The sequence below is a fragment of the Capricornis sumatraensis genome, chromosome 2, assembly GCF_032405125.1.
Source record: "Capricornis sumatraensis isolate serow.1 chromosome 2, serow.2, whole genome shotgun sequence".
Taxonomy (NCBI): Eukaryota; Metazoa; Chordata; class Mammalia; order Artiodactyla; family Bovidae; genus Capricornis; species Capricornis sumatraensis.
In genome coordinates, this window is record NC_091070.1 from 18,363,599 (window position 1) to 18,381,310 (window position 17,712).

The 17,712-nt window shown below is 37.1% G+C and overlaps 2 protein-coding genes across 2 annotated transcripts in view; one reads left to right on the forward strand and one right to left on the reverse strand.

The window, feature by feature from the left end:
- Window positions 1-4,873: 4,873 nt before the first annotated feature.
- The window catches only part of RBM25 (RNA binding motif protein 25), a 50,473-nt gene continuing 37,634 nt past the window's right edge, over window positions 4,874-17,712 (reverse strand). The window contains exons 13-19 of the mRNA XM_068992018.1: window positions 17,479-17,552; window positions 16,002-16,152; window positions 12,677-13,001; window positions 12,024-12,298; window positions 11,370-11,468; window positions 10,268-10,315; window positions 4,874-7,220 (exon numbers count right to left, since the gene is read on the reverse strand). Of these exons, the coding sequence (XP_068848119.1) occupies window positions 7,128-7,220; window positions 10,268-10,315; window positions 11,370-11,468; window positions 12,024-12,298; window positions 12,677-13,001; window positions 16,002-16,152; window positions 17,479-17,552 (1,065 nt within the window). The 3' untranslated portion in view covers window positions 4,874-7,127. The remainder of the gene's footprint in view (window positions 7,221-10,267; window positions 10,316-11,369; window positions 11,469-12,023; window positions 12,299-12,676; window positions 13,002-16,001; window positions 16,153-17,478; window positions 17,553-17,712) is intronic.
- LOC138072581 (small ribosomal subunit protein uS15-like) lies at window positions 14,134-14,589 on the forward strand. Its single transcript, XM_068963589.1, has one exon. The coding sequence runs from the start codon at window positions 14,134-14,136 to the stop codon at window positions 14,587-14,589; it is 456 nt and encodes a 151-aa protein (XP_068819690.1).

Consider the following 17,712-nt stretch of genomic DNA (forward strand, 5'->3'; position numbering starts at 1 on the left):
GTGCAAAGATATTCATGGAGTATTATTAATAGCAAAAATTGGAATGTTAAATGTCTTACAATAAAGTATGGTTCAGCCACCACAGAATGCGATTAAAATTGTTTATAAACATTATGTGTAACAGAAAATTTCTTACCCTGTTCAATTAATAAACAGATCTTTAATAGACATTTATGCATATGGCAAAACACATTCCTGCAAAAAGGAAATAGAAGTGATTTAAAAAGCAACCACTGGCAGAATAACTGGACTACAGATACATTTCCCTCCAGTATTCTGTATTTCTTCACCTTTAAAGGTGTACAGAAACCGAGAAAGCACTGAAGAACCCACAGACTAGAGGAACAAGGCTAAAGTGACATCCCAGGGAAAGGTTGAAGGCAAAAGAAGAGGGTGGCAGAGGATGAGTAAGTTAGATAGCATCAGTGACTCAATGGACATTAACCTGAGCAAACTCCAGGAGACAGTGAAGGCCAGTGAAGCCTGGTGCTGCAGTCTATGGGGTCACAAAGAGTTGGACACGATTTAGCAACTGAGCAAGAGACCCAATAGAGAGCAAACGCCCAGAGTGTCAAGATGTAAACTATGGTGTAGCCTGTTACAAGGGGAGAGTCTCATTTGGGATTATCACCAGTCACCAGCAAAGATAAAAACATTGAGTGAGACCCAAGTACGTTGGGATTCCCTGGTGGCTCAGACAGTAAAGCATCTGCCTGCAATTAAGGAGACGCGGGTTCGATCCTTGGGTTGGAAAGATCCCCTGGAAAAGGAAATGGCAACCCACTCCAGTACTCTTGCCTAGAAAATTCCATGGATGGAGCATGGTGAGCTACAGTCCATGGGGTCACACAGAGTCAGACACGACTGAGCGACTTCACTTTTTCACTTTAAGAAATGTGAAGCGCACATAAAACTGGAAGCTGCTGCTGCTGCTGCTAAGTTGCTTCAGTCGTGTCCAACTCTGTGCGACCCCATAGACGGCAGCCCACCAGGCTCCCCCATCCCTGGGATTCTCCAGGCAAGAACACTGGAGTGGGTTGCTATTTCCTTCTCCAATTCGTGAAAGTGAAGTCGCTCAGTCGTGTCCGACTCCTAGCAACCCCATGGACTTCAGCCTTCCAGGCTTCTCCGTCCATGGGATTTTCCAGGCAAGAGTACTGGAGTGGGGTGCCATTGCCTTCTCCAAACTGTAAGCTAGTTTATGGAATCTCAAGTGTAGTGAAAAGGAAAAGGGAGGGCCTAAGGTTAATTTCCTGTGTTTTTCAAAACTTATTCCAGACAGAAGGAAGAAAGAAGATAATGAAAATACCCAAGCAAGGCTCAAGAAATTGCCAACTATAGTTAGAAACCAGAGACAAGTGGAGTGGGGGAGGTCTTCTGAATAGAAAGCAAAGGTTCAAGATGCGTATCATAAAATGGAGAGCTGGAAATGGAGACTATACCTAAATGAAAATTAAGATTTTTTTAACGTGAGATTACTGGCTAAGTAAGGAAGGGAATCAAATAACGTTCACTCATTCATACCTAAGATAGCACTGGAAGTTTTTTTTGTTTGTTTTTTCCTGTGCCACACAGCATGTGGGATTTTAGTTCTACAACCAGGGACTGAACCTGTTCCCCTTGCAGTGGAAGCAACAGTGTTAGCCACTAGACTGCCAGGGAAGTTTCAGCACTAGAAATTTAAGAACAATGAAAACTGCAGTGTTTGTGGTTAAGCAGTGAAGTTCAGTAAAAGAATGAGAAAAATAATAGTAGGTCCAGACTACCTGCAGTTGTGCTTTTATATTTTCCCCAGAAACATCTGAACTTGGGAGAATGAAGAAACAAATGACAAAAAAAGAAAAAGAAAAATGGCAGCAAAAATCAGTAATAAGCAGTGAAGACGAAGCAGATGGGAAGTTCAGGATGCCAAACCTGTTAGAACTACTGGGAAAGAGAGGCTGTTCAAAGCTAGAAAAGCTAGAGCGGTCACTAGTCCGTAAAGTCAGGACCAAGGCCACTTCTTTACACTATCGATTCCAAGGCAAAGCAATCCAATTTATTAACACTTCCCACATAATTTGTCTTTATTTATACATTACTGTCTTGTTTGCTATGGGAGTAAAGTAGGATCTGGCTCCTTAAATTGAAACAGCTCAAAATGAAGGGTTGGCTTTATCTTACTCATCTTGTTATTTTTTAGTCTTAAATTCTGTATGACTGTCAATATTTTATTAAATCTAATTTCCTTAACAAAGAATCTGGACCCCCTTTATGAAGAAGACAACTTTGCCTCAAGAATATACTCAAAATCAAACTTTCACGTCTAGCTTTTCCACCCATGGTAACAATCAAAGTTTTTAATTGACAAGGAAGAAAAATGGTTTCTAGATTCTAAATGTTTACTAGTTTTTCCTTTTGTGACAAGAAAGAAAACAGGAAAAATTGTTTAGAACTATTTTTAAATTCACAATACTTTTGCTTCAAAGATTTGCTAATATAAGAGAACTTTTATTAACAAACACTTTCCTCTGCCTTTAGGGGGCTATTAGCAAGACCATACCTATCCAAAATAAATTTCTGCAATCAGAATACTATTCTTTAATCTGCAATGTCCATTCAATCTTGGTAGCCATTAGCTAAATATGGCTGCTGAGGACCTTTAAATATGAATATTGCAAATAAAAAACTGGATTTTAAAATTCAATTTAGTCACACCTGACTTCTGAATACTTGAAATATGGCTAGTGTAATTGAAAACTTTTAATTTTAATGAATTAAACTCGACAGTGCAGACCTATACCATGAATTATAATCCAATATCGAGGCCCTCTGGATATCCACATAAAGCACATCGTACCACTGTTCCAGTGGGTAGCTAAGACTGTGGGATCTGGGGAATTTCCTGACCACCTAGTGGTTAGGATTCTACACTTTCACTGCTGAGGGTCCAGATTCAGTCCCTGGTCAGGAACCTAAAATCCCATGTGCCATGCAGCACAGCCAAAAAGAAAAAAAAGACTCTGATTTGTAAGGTCTACATATTACCACCTCTGCTGAGAAACTTCCTATCCCTTGCCTCCCGACCTTGAAACCAGCGCATCAAGTTTGACGGTTCATATAGTGCACATTGTGTAACTATTAGTGATCTTCTCATTTTTTTCTCCACCACTTGACTGTCAGCTTAGAGGGACTTTGCCTTATTTATGTCTATCAGTCCATCTAGCTTAAAACATGAATGGCACATATTAAGTGTACTTCAATGGCAAATATGTCATATATAAAAAGACAGAAGGGTAACCTAATAATCTAGCTACTACTCTGTGCAAGAGAATCTAGAAGTCGTTTATTCAACTAATACATGATGTGGCAGAGTAGGTACACTTGTGGAGTGTCATTTAAACATGGCTTGAAAAGAATTTTTATTCATTTTTATATACAGAAATTATTTTCTTCCTGGATACTTTAGATTGCCATTCCTAATTTAGTCTTTGTGAGTCAAGTAATAAAAATGAAAGGCAAAGGACCTTTAAAGATGAAAATTACATCCAAATGCAAATAAAGATTTCAATAATTTAATACAATCACAATTTAAAAAATCTAAGTTTATCAAAATACTATATACCAAGTTCACCTTGGTTTCTAGTATGAATATAATAGTTCCTGGGTTTAAAAATATGTGTGAAAAAAAAAAAAAAAACCTGTGTACATGTCCTAGTTTTCTTCCTAAAACTTAGACTATTTCTTAGTCTATTTGGAATTCCTTCTAATACCTTTTTATAGCTAGTGGCATTCATAAATCAATTTCACCATCTATTGCTAAGCAAAACAATTTCTCAATTTCCTATTAATAGAAGGCTGAAATAGGACTTGGAAAAATGTACAACCATTTTGACATAAAACCTTTCAGCAGTTTTTGGCTAGAAAGTGAAAACATTCACAGAACTTATATGAAAGAGCTGGGTAAATAAGCTTCATATATACATTGTATACCTGCTTGCATTTATCTAAATTTAAATTTTCTTCATATCAGAGAAAAAAATGATAATAGTGTTTAGTCCAATTTGACTCTTGAATTGATTATTTTCTCAATTTGTCCACCATATCTACGATTCATGCCTGATTAGTACCTGAAACTGCACTCTCCACAAAATAATCATCAGCCTCTACTATCACAGATCAGGAAGTGCTCTGTTAAGATTCAGAAATGAGTAACAACATAATGTTCTCTAAGATGTTCTGGGGCTCTCTGGGAATAAAATCTAGAATACTGGAGCTATTCTTGGGCATCCTTTTGGAAGATAACTTTTATGTTCTTAACATAAATGATAACTATCATTTATCATTTGCCTCAAAAAATGTTTTTAAGATATACTTAAAAAGAAAAAAAGAAAAGAAAATTAAGCTGCATTCATGCAGTCTGTTAGGACAAAATACCAGTACTGACCCTGAACTGACAATCAAGTAGTCCTTATTATCACTTAGCACTGGCAACATGTGGGAGCTGGTCAGAAAGGCAAAGTCTCAGGGCCACCGTAGCCCCTACTAAGTCTGCATTTTAACAAGATCCCCTGGGTGATTCAGGTGCATGTTAAAGTTTGGGAAAAACCATTTTCTTCCTATAGACAGATGTACACATTTAAAATTATTTTATTTACAGGGTCAAATGAAGAGAAAGCATATTTGTTTCCTAGCTGCCACATCAGAATGGCTATCAAGACTTTCATGTAATTTTATAACAACTTGAAGGGGCAATATATAGATTAACTAAGGATTCCAATTTGAAATTAATCTATGGACAAATGGTAAAGACAACCCAGAAACTTCAAGCGATTTAGCAGAAATTTTCTAAAGTGTAATATTACTGACACTAGAATGTGCCAGCTTATTCTTAGGCTTATACACGTCTGGTTCTTTACATACAAACCTGAAAAATTCTGAAGATCCTGAAGTTTAAGCTTGGTGGCAAAATCTGACTTGAACTGACATTAAACAATTAATGTAGCAGTCTTTAACTCAATGATCAGTCAGATCAGATCATTTGCTGCAGAAATGTTAATATATAAATCTGGGATCCTGACACCAATCTCACTGGAGGTATTATGCAGTATATGGTACGTGCCCCTAAGAGCTTCATGCCCTTTTAAGGTAAATATGATTGAAAGAGCAGAAGAGACCAAAGCAAGGAAAATTAAATCTACCTGAATAAACTTCCATGCTAATGCTGGCTAAATAAAACCAACCTAATATGATGTCTCAGAAGCAGTAATATGTAAGAGAAGATAGAGAGGCATAATAAACTGCTCAAACAAGGAGTTACATTGGGGGATCAATCTGAGAAAAGACGGGCAAATTAGTTTGTAAATGGCAAGAAACATGTTTCTAAAACATTCCCTTCAGAAACTACAACTTAAAATATTATAACACTAAAAGGGGCTATATCTCCATAGATGTCTAGACTAATCCAAAATAAGGGAAATGGCCTCTTCTCACCTTCAGGTACTAATACTCAAAATTCCAGTCCATCAAAAATTCAGCCCATATTTTCAAGTTAAGTTTCTAGTATGCACCGCATAATTACACCATGATGCCATTTATTTAACAAGACTCTGAAAGAATGAGTCCCCAAGATCAAATATATACATTTTTAATATTTGATATATTTACATAATGGAACCATGCACATCATGGTTCAATGTTAAGAACAGTGTTTTCAAATGTCCTCTTAAGATGTAAAAAAAAAATCTTGTAATTCAAGTTCAGTTATGCTTTTTATGGTGTTTTTTTTAACACACCCCCTCAATCTTTTTAAAAAATAAATACTCAGACATGGGAATAGCTGCACCTAATTTCTGTTAAGAACTGTTTAAAACTTCGTACATTTTGGGGTAATTTTGCTCCCTGGTGAAGTCCTGATCTATAATAAAGAAAGCCTCATGTACATCTCTAAGAACACGATCAGTACAGTTTCGAACACTGATGAGCAGAGAAGTAAACAAGGTGTGTGCCTGCATATACACACACACACAAGATATAAACCCCTGATAGACACAAATGAGTGGTAACTGCTTTAAATGACTTGCTTTATCCTCAGAATTAGATGTAAACTTTGTAAATTGCCATGCTAAACTGCTACAGTATTTTGTCAAATGTTTTCTAGCCTGTAAAATTGCCTAATTTTATCTTTTGATAATTTTAAGATATTTTTTTCATTTACGGTTTCTGAATGAAGCTTTTCTAAAACAAAGGGGTACATCAAAATTAAACTAAGTATCAATGAAGTGCAAAAAAATGCATAAAATAAAGCTCTCCAGATTCTAAGGATCTGCCTCATTTCTGAACAATGAAATCAGGGGGGGAAACCACTATGATTCACACTCCCTTAAGGAGAGGCTGACACAGCCAGCCATCAACAGAAAAACCCATTTCATTCAATAGACTGTTGTTTGCCACAAGAGAATACCATGCTCTGGGAGAGTAATAACCTAATTATCCCAGACATCTGGATTGGCACAATACCATGTTTCCTTTACAATTCTATTCTTGAGTTAGGAAATGTTTAAGGGAAATTTCCAAAGCAAACTAGGAAAATTATAAGACTTTTATACATACACTCACACAAACACATTCATACAGAGATACAGCAGGAATGGATTGTCTGCTAATTTTCACACTCTAAATCTCATCCCATCATGAGGGCCTGCCATTTTTGATCAAGGAGGTAAGGATAATAGGTATGACTGGTTATTTTTTCAATTTAAAATCATTCATGTTGGTGCCTGTACAGTACAGTTCAATATTAAGTGCAATTCTGCATAAGAATTGGGGAGTCATTTTAATATTTACAAGGAACAAATCAGCAGAACAAGATTATATCAGATAGGCTGTGTACAGTAGCTGCGGCTTATAAAACATACCAGTAATTTGTACCTGGTGAGTATAAAGAAAGCCATGGTAGGGTTCAGATGTCTTTACAACCAAGGGAATACACACGGCATCAACAAATTAGAGGACAAAAAATTCACATTTTCTACATTAAAAAAATTACAGATCTCACAAATGTCTCTGAAGACAAAAAAAAAAAAATTAATGTCCTTTGAAGGATGGGAAAGAAGAAATCTGAAATGGAACTCTTAATGTAAAAGAGTTTACTTCACAAGACCAATTTTCTTGGCTTCTGTTTCATATATCAATAACCTCCACATCTTGACTATAAAAACTTCTGCTTCTTCATCAAGTACCTAGAAAAGGAAAAACAAAAAAGCCAGTTAACATGTGTAAGAAAAGCAATCACCAGCATCTCCCAACAAGGCAAATGGAATAAAAACCGCTTTTCTCTACCAACTAGCATTTATTTTATTTATACATGTTTTGAATAACTATTTCCTAAGGAAACTACATGTTTGTTATAAAGAATATAGTCATTCAGAAAAATCAGTTATATAATCACCTAATACTTAGTACAGAGTATCTCACTTACCCTCTCCCCAAGAACCTCACAATCTTAACATTTACCGAGTCCTTATTACATGTGACACTGAAATATTAAATGAGAATACATGTATAGCATTTTAATATAGTTATCTGGGATATAGTAAACAAAATGAACACTGTCATTCCCAAGGGACACAAGACTACTGAATAAATAAAAGGTCCTTTCCTCTTGGCAAAACAAATGACCTTTTCTTTACATCTGTGCCTCCGTTGCTGCCCTGCAGAGGGCTAGGGTGGGGAAGGAGGTGCGGCCAGGGGGTTCAAGATGGCAGGGACACATGCGTACCTGGGGTCAGTGTTAACGTATAGCAAACACCATCACCATATTGTAAAGTAGTTAACCTCCAATTAAAATAAATAAATTTAAAATTACTTGGGATTCAAAGCCCACTTCTCCCTCCTACCAGTTACATGCTCTTGGTTGGGATACTTAATTACAGTGAGCCTCAGTTCTCTTATCTGTAAAACAGAGGATATAGTAGCTATGTCATACTGGTTCTACTATGGGAATTAAAAGAGACGGTATGTACAAAGTACTTTGAAGAGTGCTTAGTACAGTAAGTACCTAACACAAACCAGAAATTTGATTTTTCTGAAAAATTTCCCTGCATTTCTCAGTGATGAAAAAAAAAAGAACTTAAATCAGACATCCACGAGCTAAACTTAACCTATAATTTAAAAATACCATGCTGCAGGAATTCCCTTGAGGTCCAGGGGTTAGAGGAATCCTTGTTCCCACTGCCAATGGTGTGGGTTCAACGCTGGGATCCCACAATCAAAAAAAAAAAAACAAAACAAAACTTTGCTGCAATACTAACATGGAATTCTACCCCAGACATAATATAATTATAGGCACAAAAATGCAACCAAAGTTCATTAGCTTATGTAAAATGAGTGAAGGTACAGTCTGAGAAAGATTGCTAATAAGAACAAGATATTATTTGAGCTGAATATACAATCTCATTTATTCAAGAAATATTACAGGGTCCATGAGCTATCACCAGAACGAGCTGAAAACACTAGCCCAATTGGTTTCCTCCAATTGATCAACACTGAAATAGAAAATAATCAAAAACGTGTTTAAATGGTAGTTTAATTATACTCCAAAAATCAAACTATTTCAACCGATCAAAATAGTCATATTTTGATATGTCAAAAGATGACATATGTCATCTTCAACAACAGTAATTATATCCTTGCCAAGGCAAACCAGAACACTGATTTTTTTTCTTTTTGGCTGCACATCTTGTGGCATCTTAGTTCCCCAACCAGAGGCTGAACCTGGGCTCTTGAGAGTGAAACTGTGGAGTCCTAACTACTAGACTGCCAGGGAATTCCCTGATTTTTTTTTTTTTAATTCCTTAACTCAGGAGTAACTACAAAGCCCTCTCTTTACCCAAAGGATAACTAGAAAGAAAGGCTGGAAGGTCAAGGACATTCTATCCTTAAGGATCTATTCACATCTCTCCTTTCATCTGAGGCTCAGCATTCCAAAACCAAAAGCTTTTCACAATTTTCCCCCCAGGAATTTTAAATAGATACATTAGCTAGGCTACAGAAAATTAATGTTAGACATCATGAAGTGCTTAAACACTTAATATCTTGACTTTAGAGCTCCTTTTGGTTAGGCAACCCCCATGCCACTCCCTGACAACTTTAATGGTAGCTCAAAATAAAAGGTTGCCCGATCACCTACCATCTCGTACCACGCTTGACACTTCTTCCTCTCTGGCTCTTCTTCCCATTGCTACGTTCCCACTCAGCCGTTTAGACTCTATTTCACTTTATGCTAACCACCCTCAACTGAAAACCTGATGTGACCCCTGAAGACCCTGACAGTCTTGTGGCCTTCTGAGGAAGTTCCTCACTTTCAAAACTTTAAGTCTCCACAACAGAGGGAAAGTTGCTGGATCTTCACTGGTTCTCTCCTCGTAAACAGCATCTCCATTGATGTTCACAAGACCTCACGACACCACCCCTTCACTCCAACAGCAGCTGTCTAGGAAATATCTAGTCTTTCATCCACATTAAATGAGCGCTATGGCAGCTGGTTCTTGTATTTCTCTCCAATCCCAGTCCCAACATGCAGCAATTTCAATTTCTATGTGTTATAACCCAACTTAAAGTTTGTTGATACTCTAAACAATGATATCTGCTCTGCCCCAGAAACTCCCATGGCCACACTCTGCACCTTGCCATTATCTGGACCAATTCACCACTTGTATTCTTTCAACTACTACCAACCCAACAGATACCTGTTCAAGCAACAAAAGAGTTACACAATATTCAAGCTTCAGTGTAGATGGTAATTTCTGTGACGATTTCTCTCACTACCCTCAACACCTAACTGCTCTATCTCCTCTGCCTCCATTGTTTTTTTACATACACCCATTATATTAAATATGTTGTAGTATCAATACTGGTACACCTGTTTCCCTCCTAGTTCTTTAAGGGTAATTATTTCATCTTTTTGTGCTTTTAAGCACATTGTGCTACCTAGTTAACACTTAATAAATGTTCTCTAAATGTATGAAATAGATTCAGAATTTATATTTACACACACAAACACTAAAGACAGGTGAAGGAAGAGACTGATAAAGAAAACTTTAACTCTGCTGATGTCTAATGATATCTTACTGTGAATACCTTTAACATCTTAATGCACATTCAAATTTTAATTCAGTCCTATAGAGTCTAGAACCAATACAGGTAGAAATTCAACCAAATTCAGAGGAGCAAGTTTGATTATACTGATCTTAAATTAAAATATAAATAACAGTAAATTTTCTCTTACCATGGCAACATCATCTAAAATGCTCTGAGGTGAACTATGAGCCATAACCTAATAGAAAAAAAAAATAATGCCAATTTGAAAATAAAACATTAACAATACAGTAAAAAGATTTTTTAATGTATCCTCAAACTAGTATGAAAATTTCTTGTGACTGAAGAATTTTTCTATAAATTTCTAAATTTCCAGAATCTCCTTTTCAATGAAAGTTTGACACCAAAATCTAAGATCTTAATCACTACATATCTGTCTTCTAATTCAAACCCAGACTTACAAATGTTTATGCTACAATAATTACAAGTGGAAAAGATAATTTGCTGTTCCTGATGTTAAAGGAGCAATAATGAGAGAAAAACAGCATTTCCTTAAAATGCAATTAGCTACTCCTTTGTAGAAATACAGTGCTTCTACTGTAACTATCTTATTAAAGATAAGACTGGGCCTTCAGAGGACAATGAAAGGATGAGGTGTCTCCTGGTGGTCAAGAGCATGACTTTCACAGGATTGGCTCTGCTGCTTATTATATAACCATGGTCAAGACACAATCTCTCAAGTCTCAATTTCTTCATGGACTGAATGGGGACACTGTTAGAAACTTACACTTCCTAAGGTTGTTGGGAGGTTTAAAGAAGATAAAGTTTTGGAAAATGCTTAAAAAAAGGACTTGCCAGGAAAGAAGCCTTGCACACAGTAATCAGTCAGTTACCACCACTGTTATGCTGAAGGACACTATTTCGCTTCTTTCCAAAGAATGGATGACTGACAAAAAACTGACACAAGCGACCGGCTGTCTGCACTAAACCTCAACTGTACTTCAGCAACATTCTCACCATTAAGACAAGAAATTGGTGACAAGGGATTCTCGGGGTAAAGAGAGAGCAAGATTGGTAGTAGCCAGCAATTCTGTCTCCTTTGACCCTCTGAAATGAAAGCACTTGGTGTGGGGTCTCAAACTGTATAGAGGGGTACACGTAAGTAGCCATGAATCTTGTAATTAAAACTAAATTATCAATGACTTGGCCCAACAAAAAATCCAATTTAGAAAGTCCCTAACATTTTAAAGTATGTAACAAATATTTGGAGGTGGAGAGAGTAAAAGACCAACCTTAGAACAAACAAAATCAACTAACGTAGCTTCTTCTTCACCTATGTATTCTATGATTTTTTTATTAATCCACGGTCTAATTCGTCGTTCCATCAATATCTGTAAAATAAAGCACGGGCACTAAGTTGAAGAGCTTTTTATTACACTTACTTAAAAAGCCTATATAATCTCTTAATTTTTCTTAAAGCTAAAATATAGAGGAGTAACATCATTCACAAGTTGAAGTAAAACAAGTATGTATAAGGATACAATTATTTGCTTCTAATTTATGAAAACTTCAAGTACCACTAAGACTTTTCACAATAATGTGTTATCATTGACTGAGTCTCAAGACTCTGAGCTTCCCTGGTGGCTCAGACGGTAAAGAATCTGCCTGCAATGCAGGAGACCTGGGTTCAATCCTTGGGTTGGGAAGATCCCCTGGAGGAGGGCATGGCAAAACACTCCAGTATTCTTGCCTGGAGAGTCCCCATGGACAGAGGAGCCTGGTGGGCTACAGTCCACAGGGTCACAAAGGGTTGACCATGACTGAGTGACTAAGCACAGCACGTGTCAAGGTTCTAGCCACATTATCACCCTCCTTAAACTGAGTTATGTGCTATATTCAGAACCAAAAACTTGTAATAAAAGGATGAAATACAATTTGCTACTCACAGAATCCACAATAGACCAATCCAGGGGATAAGCAAACAGTTCAGGTTTGGCTGTAGGGATTTTTTCAATGAGACTTTTAATATGTTTGCGTTTTTCTTCAGTGTTTACAGTGCCTTTGGCAGCATTCTTATCATCTTCACCATAATCCAAGGGAACCAGTTTCCTTTTCCGGGGTACATCATCACTGTCTTCATCCTCAAATTTGTTAAAGACACTATCTACCGGGAGCTTCTTTCTTTTCACAGAATTAGGTTGACCAGGACTATTGGAAGCACCTATAGTAAAAATACCGTATTAGCATGGCAACTTAAGCTTCAAATGTCACATTATACAACCCACCATCCCTCAAATGCAGAGTAAATGTACTTCCACAAATCTCAGAGAATGATCCCAACTGTAAAAAATAACTCACTACTCACAAGTGCTAGAAAATTTAACTTTTCACTTCTTCTCAGAACTCGAAGCAGCTGCAGATATAGGAGCACTAGTAGAACTATGAAAACAATTGTGAGCTAGAAAGGCAGTGTTAAATAATCTTTTTCTATCTACCTACCAAGCAGCGCATATTTATTTTTTCCTTAAGGCAAAATTGAGGTAGTTGTAAGGGGGTGGGGAAATGAAGGAAAAAGGAAGGAAAAAAAGTGCTGACATACCCAGTTTAAGACTTAGTCCTATTTTTGGCCTATGCTCTTCAGGTTGCTGTTGATCTGGTGAATTTTCATGAGGAATAATGATGCCACAGGGAGACTCGTCCCCAGGAGTGTTGGGAGTTGCATTGCCACTGGCAGAGGAGACAGATGGGGCAGAACTGATGGGCCTCAGGGTTGGCTTGAGACAAGGTTTTTGCTCTGGCTCCTCTTCCTCTTCCATGGGTTCCTCACGTTTTTCTTCTTTTTCTTGCTTTTCTTCTTCCTCTTCCTCGGATTCTGGTTCTTGCTTTATCTGTGGTTGTCTGCGCCTCTCAGCTTCTTGTTCCATCTAAAAACCCAGAAAATAACCTGGTTAACTGAAATGAACCTGAAGAGTTGACTCAATGGAAAAGACTTTGATGCTGGGAGGGATTGGGGGCAGGAGGAGAAGGGGATGACAGAGGATGAGATGGCTGGATGGCACCACTGACTCGATGGACGTGAATCTGAGTGAACTCTGGGAGTTGGTGATAGACAGGGAGGCCTGGCGTGCTGCGATTCATGGGGTTGCAGAGTCAGACACAACTGAGTGACTGAACTGAACTGATCTTCAATTCAACCAGCTCTGTTTTTTTTTCATCTCACAAAACCTCTATTTTTCTTTTTCACCAGGAATAAAACATTGCCTCCTTCTATAATCAGAATCTGTAAATCCACAGCATATATTAGGTACTCTGCAAAATGTTTTTTTTTAGTATTTCACATATATTAGCATTCTTCAGTGGCTTATACCCACTTTTCAGAGAAGACAGAGGTTAACTGCTAATAGCTAATTCAAAGTGAAAAGGGCTTTTTATATTTTTATGAAAGAAATTATAATCACAAATTTTAGACTAGTACAGACAATACATAAGAGGCAACTCAAATCCTCAGCCTGGTCATATATAATCATTTTTTCTTTCTTGATAATGGCTGAAGGTACAGTCACAAATAGGAAAAGGAAGAAGTGGCACAGACGGAGAATTCTGAAGTCAAAGTCCTATACCAAAATGAACACTCCCCCTGAAGCTACAAAATATAATAAAGTATTAAAAACTTGGATGAATAGACTAGCAAGTTTTCTGAGCATGAAAACAAACAAAACAGAAAAAACAAAAGTAAAAATATGTATCGTGAACTACAAAAAAATTTGAAGTCTGCGTATCACCATCTATCTATCAACTCACAAGGAAGTACGATGACCACTAAAGAATCTGCATGGCATTCAAACCCACTGGTACTTAGAAATTAAAACATAATAACATTCCTCAACCTAAATGTTACAATGGTAAGGATTTAAAATACTAAAAATACTGTCATGACGACGAAGGTACGGAAAAAAAGACACATGGGCAGGGCTTCCCTGATAGTCCAGTGGTTAAGAATCTGCCTGCTGGGCTCTCCCACCCTCTCTCTCCTTTTGCTATCACACCGTCGCCATCATGGGTCGCATGCACGCTCCCGGGAAGGGCCTGTGCCAGTTGGCTCTGCCCTACCATCTCAGCGTCCCTACCTGGCTGAAGCTCACTTCTGACAATGTGAAGGAACAGATATACAAACTGGCCAAGAAGGGCCTGACTCCCTCACAGATCGGTGTGATCCTGAGAGACTCTCCTGGTATTGCACAAGTACGTTTTGTGACAGGCAACAAAATCTTGAGAATTCTTAAGTCCAAAGGACTTGCTTCTGATCTCCCTGAGGATCTCTATCATTTAATTAAGAAAGCTGCTGCTGTTCGAAAGCATCTTGAGAGGAACCGAAAGGATAAAGATGCTAAATTCCTTCTGATTCTGAATGAGAGCCGTATTCACCAGTTGGCTCGATACTACAAGACCAAACGAGTCCTACCCCCCAAGTGGAAATACGAGTCATCCACAGCCTCTGCCCTGGTTGCATAAATTTGTGTATTGTACTAAAGCAATAAAATCACTGTTTAACAGCAAGAAAAAAAAAAAGAATCTGCCTGCTAATGCAGGAGACGTGAGTTCAGTACCTGGTTCAGGAACTAAGAACCCACGTGCCAAGGGGCAACTAAGCCCATGTGACCCAGAGCCCACGAGCCACAATGAGAAGTCCTCAAAACAAGAAACCTGCACAACCCAACTGAAGAGCAGCCCCCACTCACCACAATTAGAGAAAGCCCAGCACAGCCATAAACAGATAATAGATACATGGGCTGAAACTGGAGAAATTCTGTGTAGAAGATTACACCTGATGCAAAAGCACATTAGAAAACAAAATAGACTCACACATATACAGAACAAGCTGGTGGCTGCCAGAGGGGATCAGGCAAAATAGGTGAAGGGGATTAGGAGGTGCAAACTTTTAGTTATTAAAAAAACTTATGGGGAATGTTACATACACCATAAGGCATATAGTCAATATTGTTATAATAACAATATTGGTTTGGTGACAGATGGTTACTTGGTTACTAGATGTATCAATTCATAATGTATAATAAACATCAAATTGCTAAACACCTGAAACTAATATAATACTGTGTATGAATCATACTTCAATAAAAATTTAAAAATAAAAAAAAGTACATTAGAAAACACCATATAATTAGAAAACAGCTTTATATTCCCATTACATGTGTGAAAACATTTTTGAAATAACCAGACACTTTAAAATGATTATAACTGGCTGATAAGAAATCACTTTTTCATTACTGGCTTCTATGTTGCCTAAAGTTTCTATTTACTCACGTAAGTACTGAATTAGCAGAAAAAATACTATTTCATTGTGAAAAATAAAACGGACATGTAAGAAGACAAGGTTTCTGTTAACAGCATATAACAGATATTTTTTTTAAAGTTGACATGAAGAATTTGTAGTATTAGATTCATGATACACTAAGTAAAAACTTTTCTAATATGACATACTATTCTTAAAAGCAAGAACTGGTATGCCATGTCCTACGACAGAGTTTTCCTTTTTTCCTTTTAAATGACAAGCTGTTCATGAAAACATCTTTATTTTGGAATCAAAATATTTAAGGTGGCAACAAGAGAACTACAAAAGTTACTATCAGATGACACATAGGGAAGGACAGGTTCGTAAATACAGTTACATTAAAAGACACTCACTTAACAAGTAACACTTCACAGAAATAAAGGAATAAGACATACAGAAGATGTTGAAAATAATGCTTTAAATCAACTAATACCGATGACTTGCATAATAAAAAGTACTAATATCTTCCCTCAAAATAGCAAGATGCATGGAAAATAAACATTTCCCTTATAAACACGGCTGGCTTAAAATGATGTGACAGTCTTAAAAGAACACTGTTTCGAATGTATCTTACCCGCTGGAGCTCTGCATCTGGATCCGGGTGCCCTTCTGCCAGAAGGCGCTGCCTGATTTCCTCCAGCTCTTCCTTCTCTCTCTTCCTATCCCGTTCATCTGCTTCCATTTCCTTTTCCCTATCACGTAATCTTTTCTGAAGAGCACTCCCTCTGCAAAAGCATATCACAAGAGGCCTGACTTAATACTCAAGGTCAGCAACTACTACACACAGTGTCTCCAAAAGCAATTTCTTTCCATACTAAAAGCTGCATTCTAAGAGACTGGAGACTGTCTTAATGCTCTCTATCTGTAGAACACCCAAGACAGCATGTTCTCTGCAGGTTAATGCTGAATAAGTAAGCACTGTCTTGTCACATATCACCATGCATCAGAATGAAGTCATTCTAAATGTGTATCTGAAACAGGTTTTTTTTTTTTTTAAGTGGCTTTCTCAGTGAAGAATGCTCTCATTTTATACCTATTCCACAGGGAAACTCTATAACACACAATTTTGTTTTCCTGGATGCCAAATTGTGAAACATCAATACAAGGAGTAGTAATATCCCTAATAATAGTTTTGTGTGTTCAATTTACACTTAATCTTAGCCAAAAGGCCGAGAAACGATGTGTGCTCAATTTAAATCAGTTCCTCTCCTTGTGGGGGAAAAAAAAAAATCACAGAAGGAAGCAGGGCATAATTGAGAGAAAGCAGAGGTTCTATCTAACACTTTATTACATCTCAGAAATAACGTACTGCTATTTATGATTCAGTAATTTTATTTTGCATTTTCTACAAAATCAAATCCTTGGCATTCTTTCAATATAAGGTGTTACTCCAATGTTTTGATTACTTTGCCTACAGTGTATTAAATTTTACATATTAAATGCATTCACTACATGCCTAGATTCTTTCAGGAAAGTGAGAAGAAAAAAATCAAAACAATGCCCATAACTTTAGGGAAACGATAGTTTGGAATGGAGGGAACAGAACAAAGCAAACAATTTCACCATGTGCCGTAAGTGTTAAAAGAATGAGAGAAGTCAAGAAAAGCCATGGGAAGAGATGAGAAAAGACAGGCTTCACAAATCTCACATCATAATAGTAAAGTAACTGGGTAGGAGAAGGGGGGGACTCAGATTACTATGTAGCACTCTAGAAATCCTTGAAGACAAAAATTTCTAGACCACCTTAGATAATCATGAAGGCATGTTGAAATTTGTTATAAAAACTGAAGTTCTTTAAAATGCATGAAGAAAAGTTCATCTGTTATAATACTATTATGAACTTCCTTCCAAAGAAGATCCATAGAATTGTCGATTCTTTTGCAACAGGCCCCAACTTCTGGAAAACAGCATTATCGACTACAGGGGTAATTACAAGATAAATTCAAAGATTTTTCTTTCTCACTCCACTGAGTGAACTTGCACTCTCTAGTGCAAAAAATACAGCTAATAATAAACTGATAGTGTGAGTTCATAAAGCAAGGCTTCTTCACCTGTAATATTTGGGATCATCTCTATCATCATCATAGTCTTCTAAGAATTCTTTCAGTCGTTTAGCTTCTTTTGCCTTTGAAGAAATGAAGGACAAAATGTGGAAAATTAATATAACAGCAGTTTTAATTACATTTCCCCCTTTCCTGGGAACAAATTTTTCTTATCCATACCACTTGAACTTTTTTCAATTCTCATAAACTTCATATATTAAATGTAAATAACATTAGATTTTT

What these genes read in the sequence shown, in the direction of transcription:
- LOC138072581 (XM_068963589.1), top strand. Translation starts at nt 14,134, where the DNA reads ATGGGTCGCATGCACGCTCCCGGGAAGGGCCTGTGCCAGTTGGCTCTG.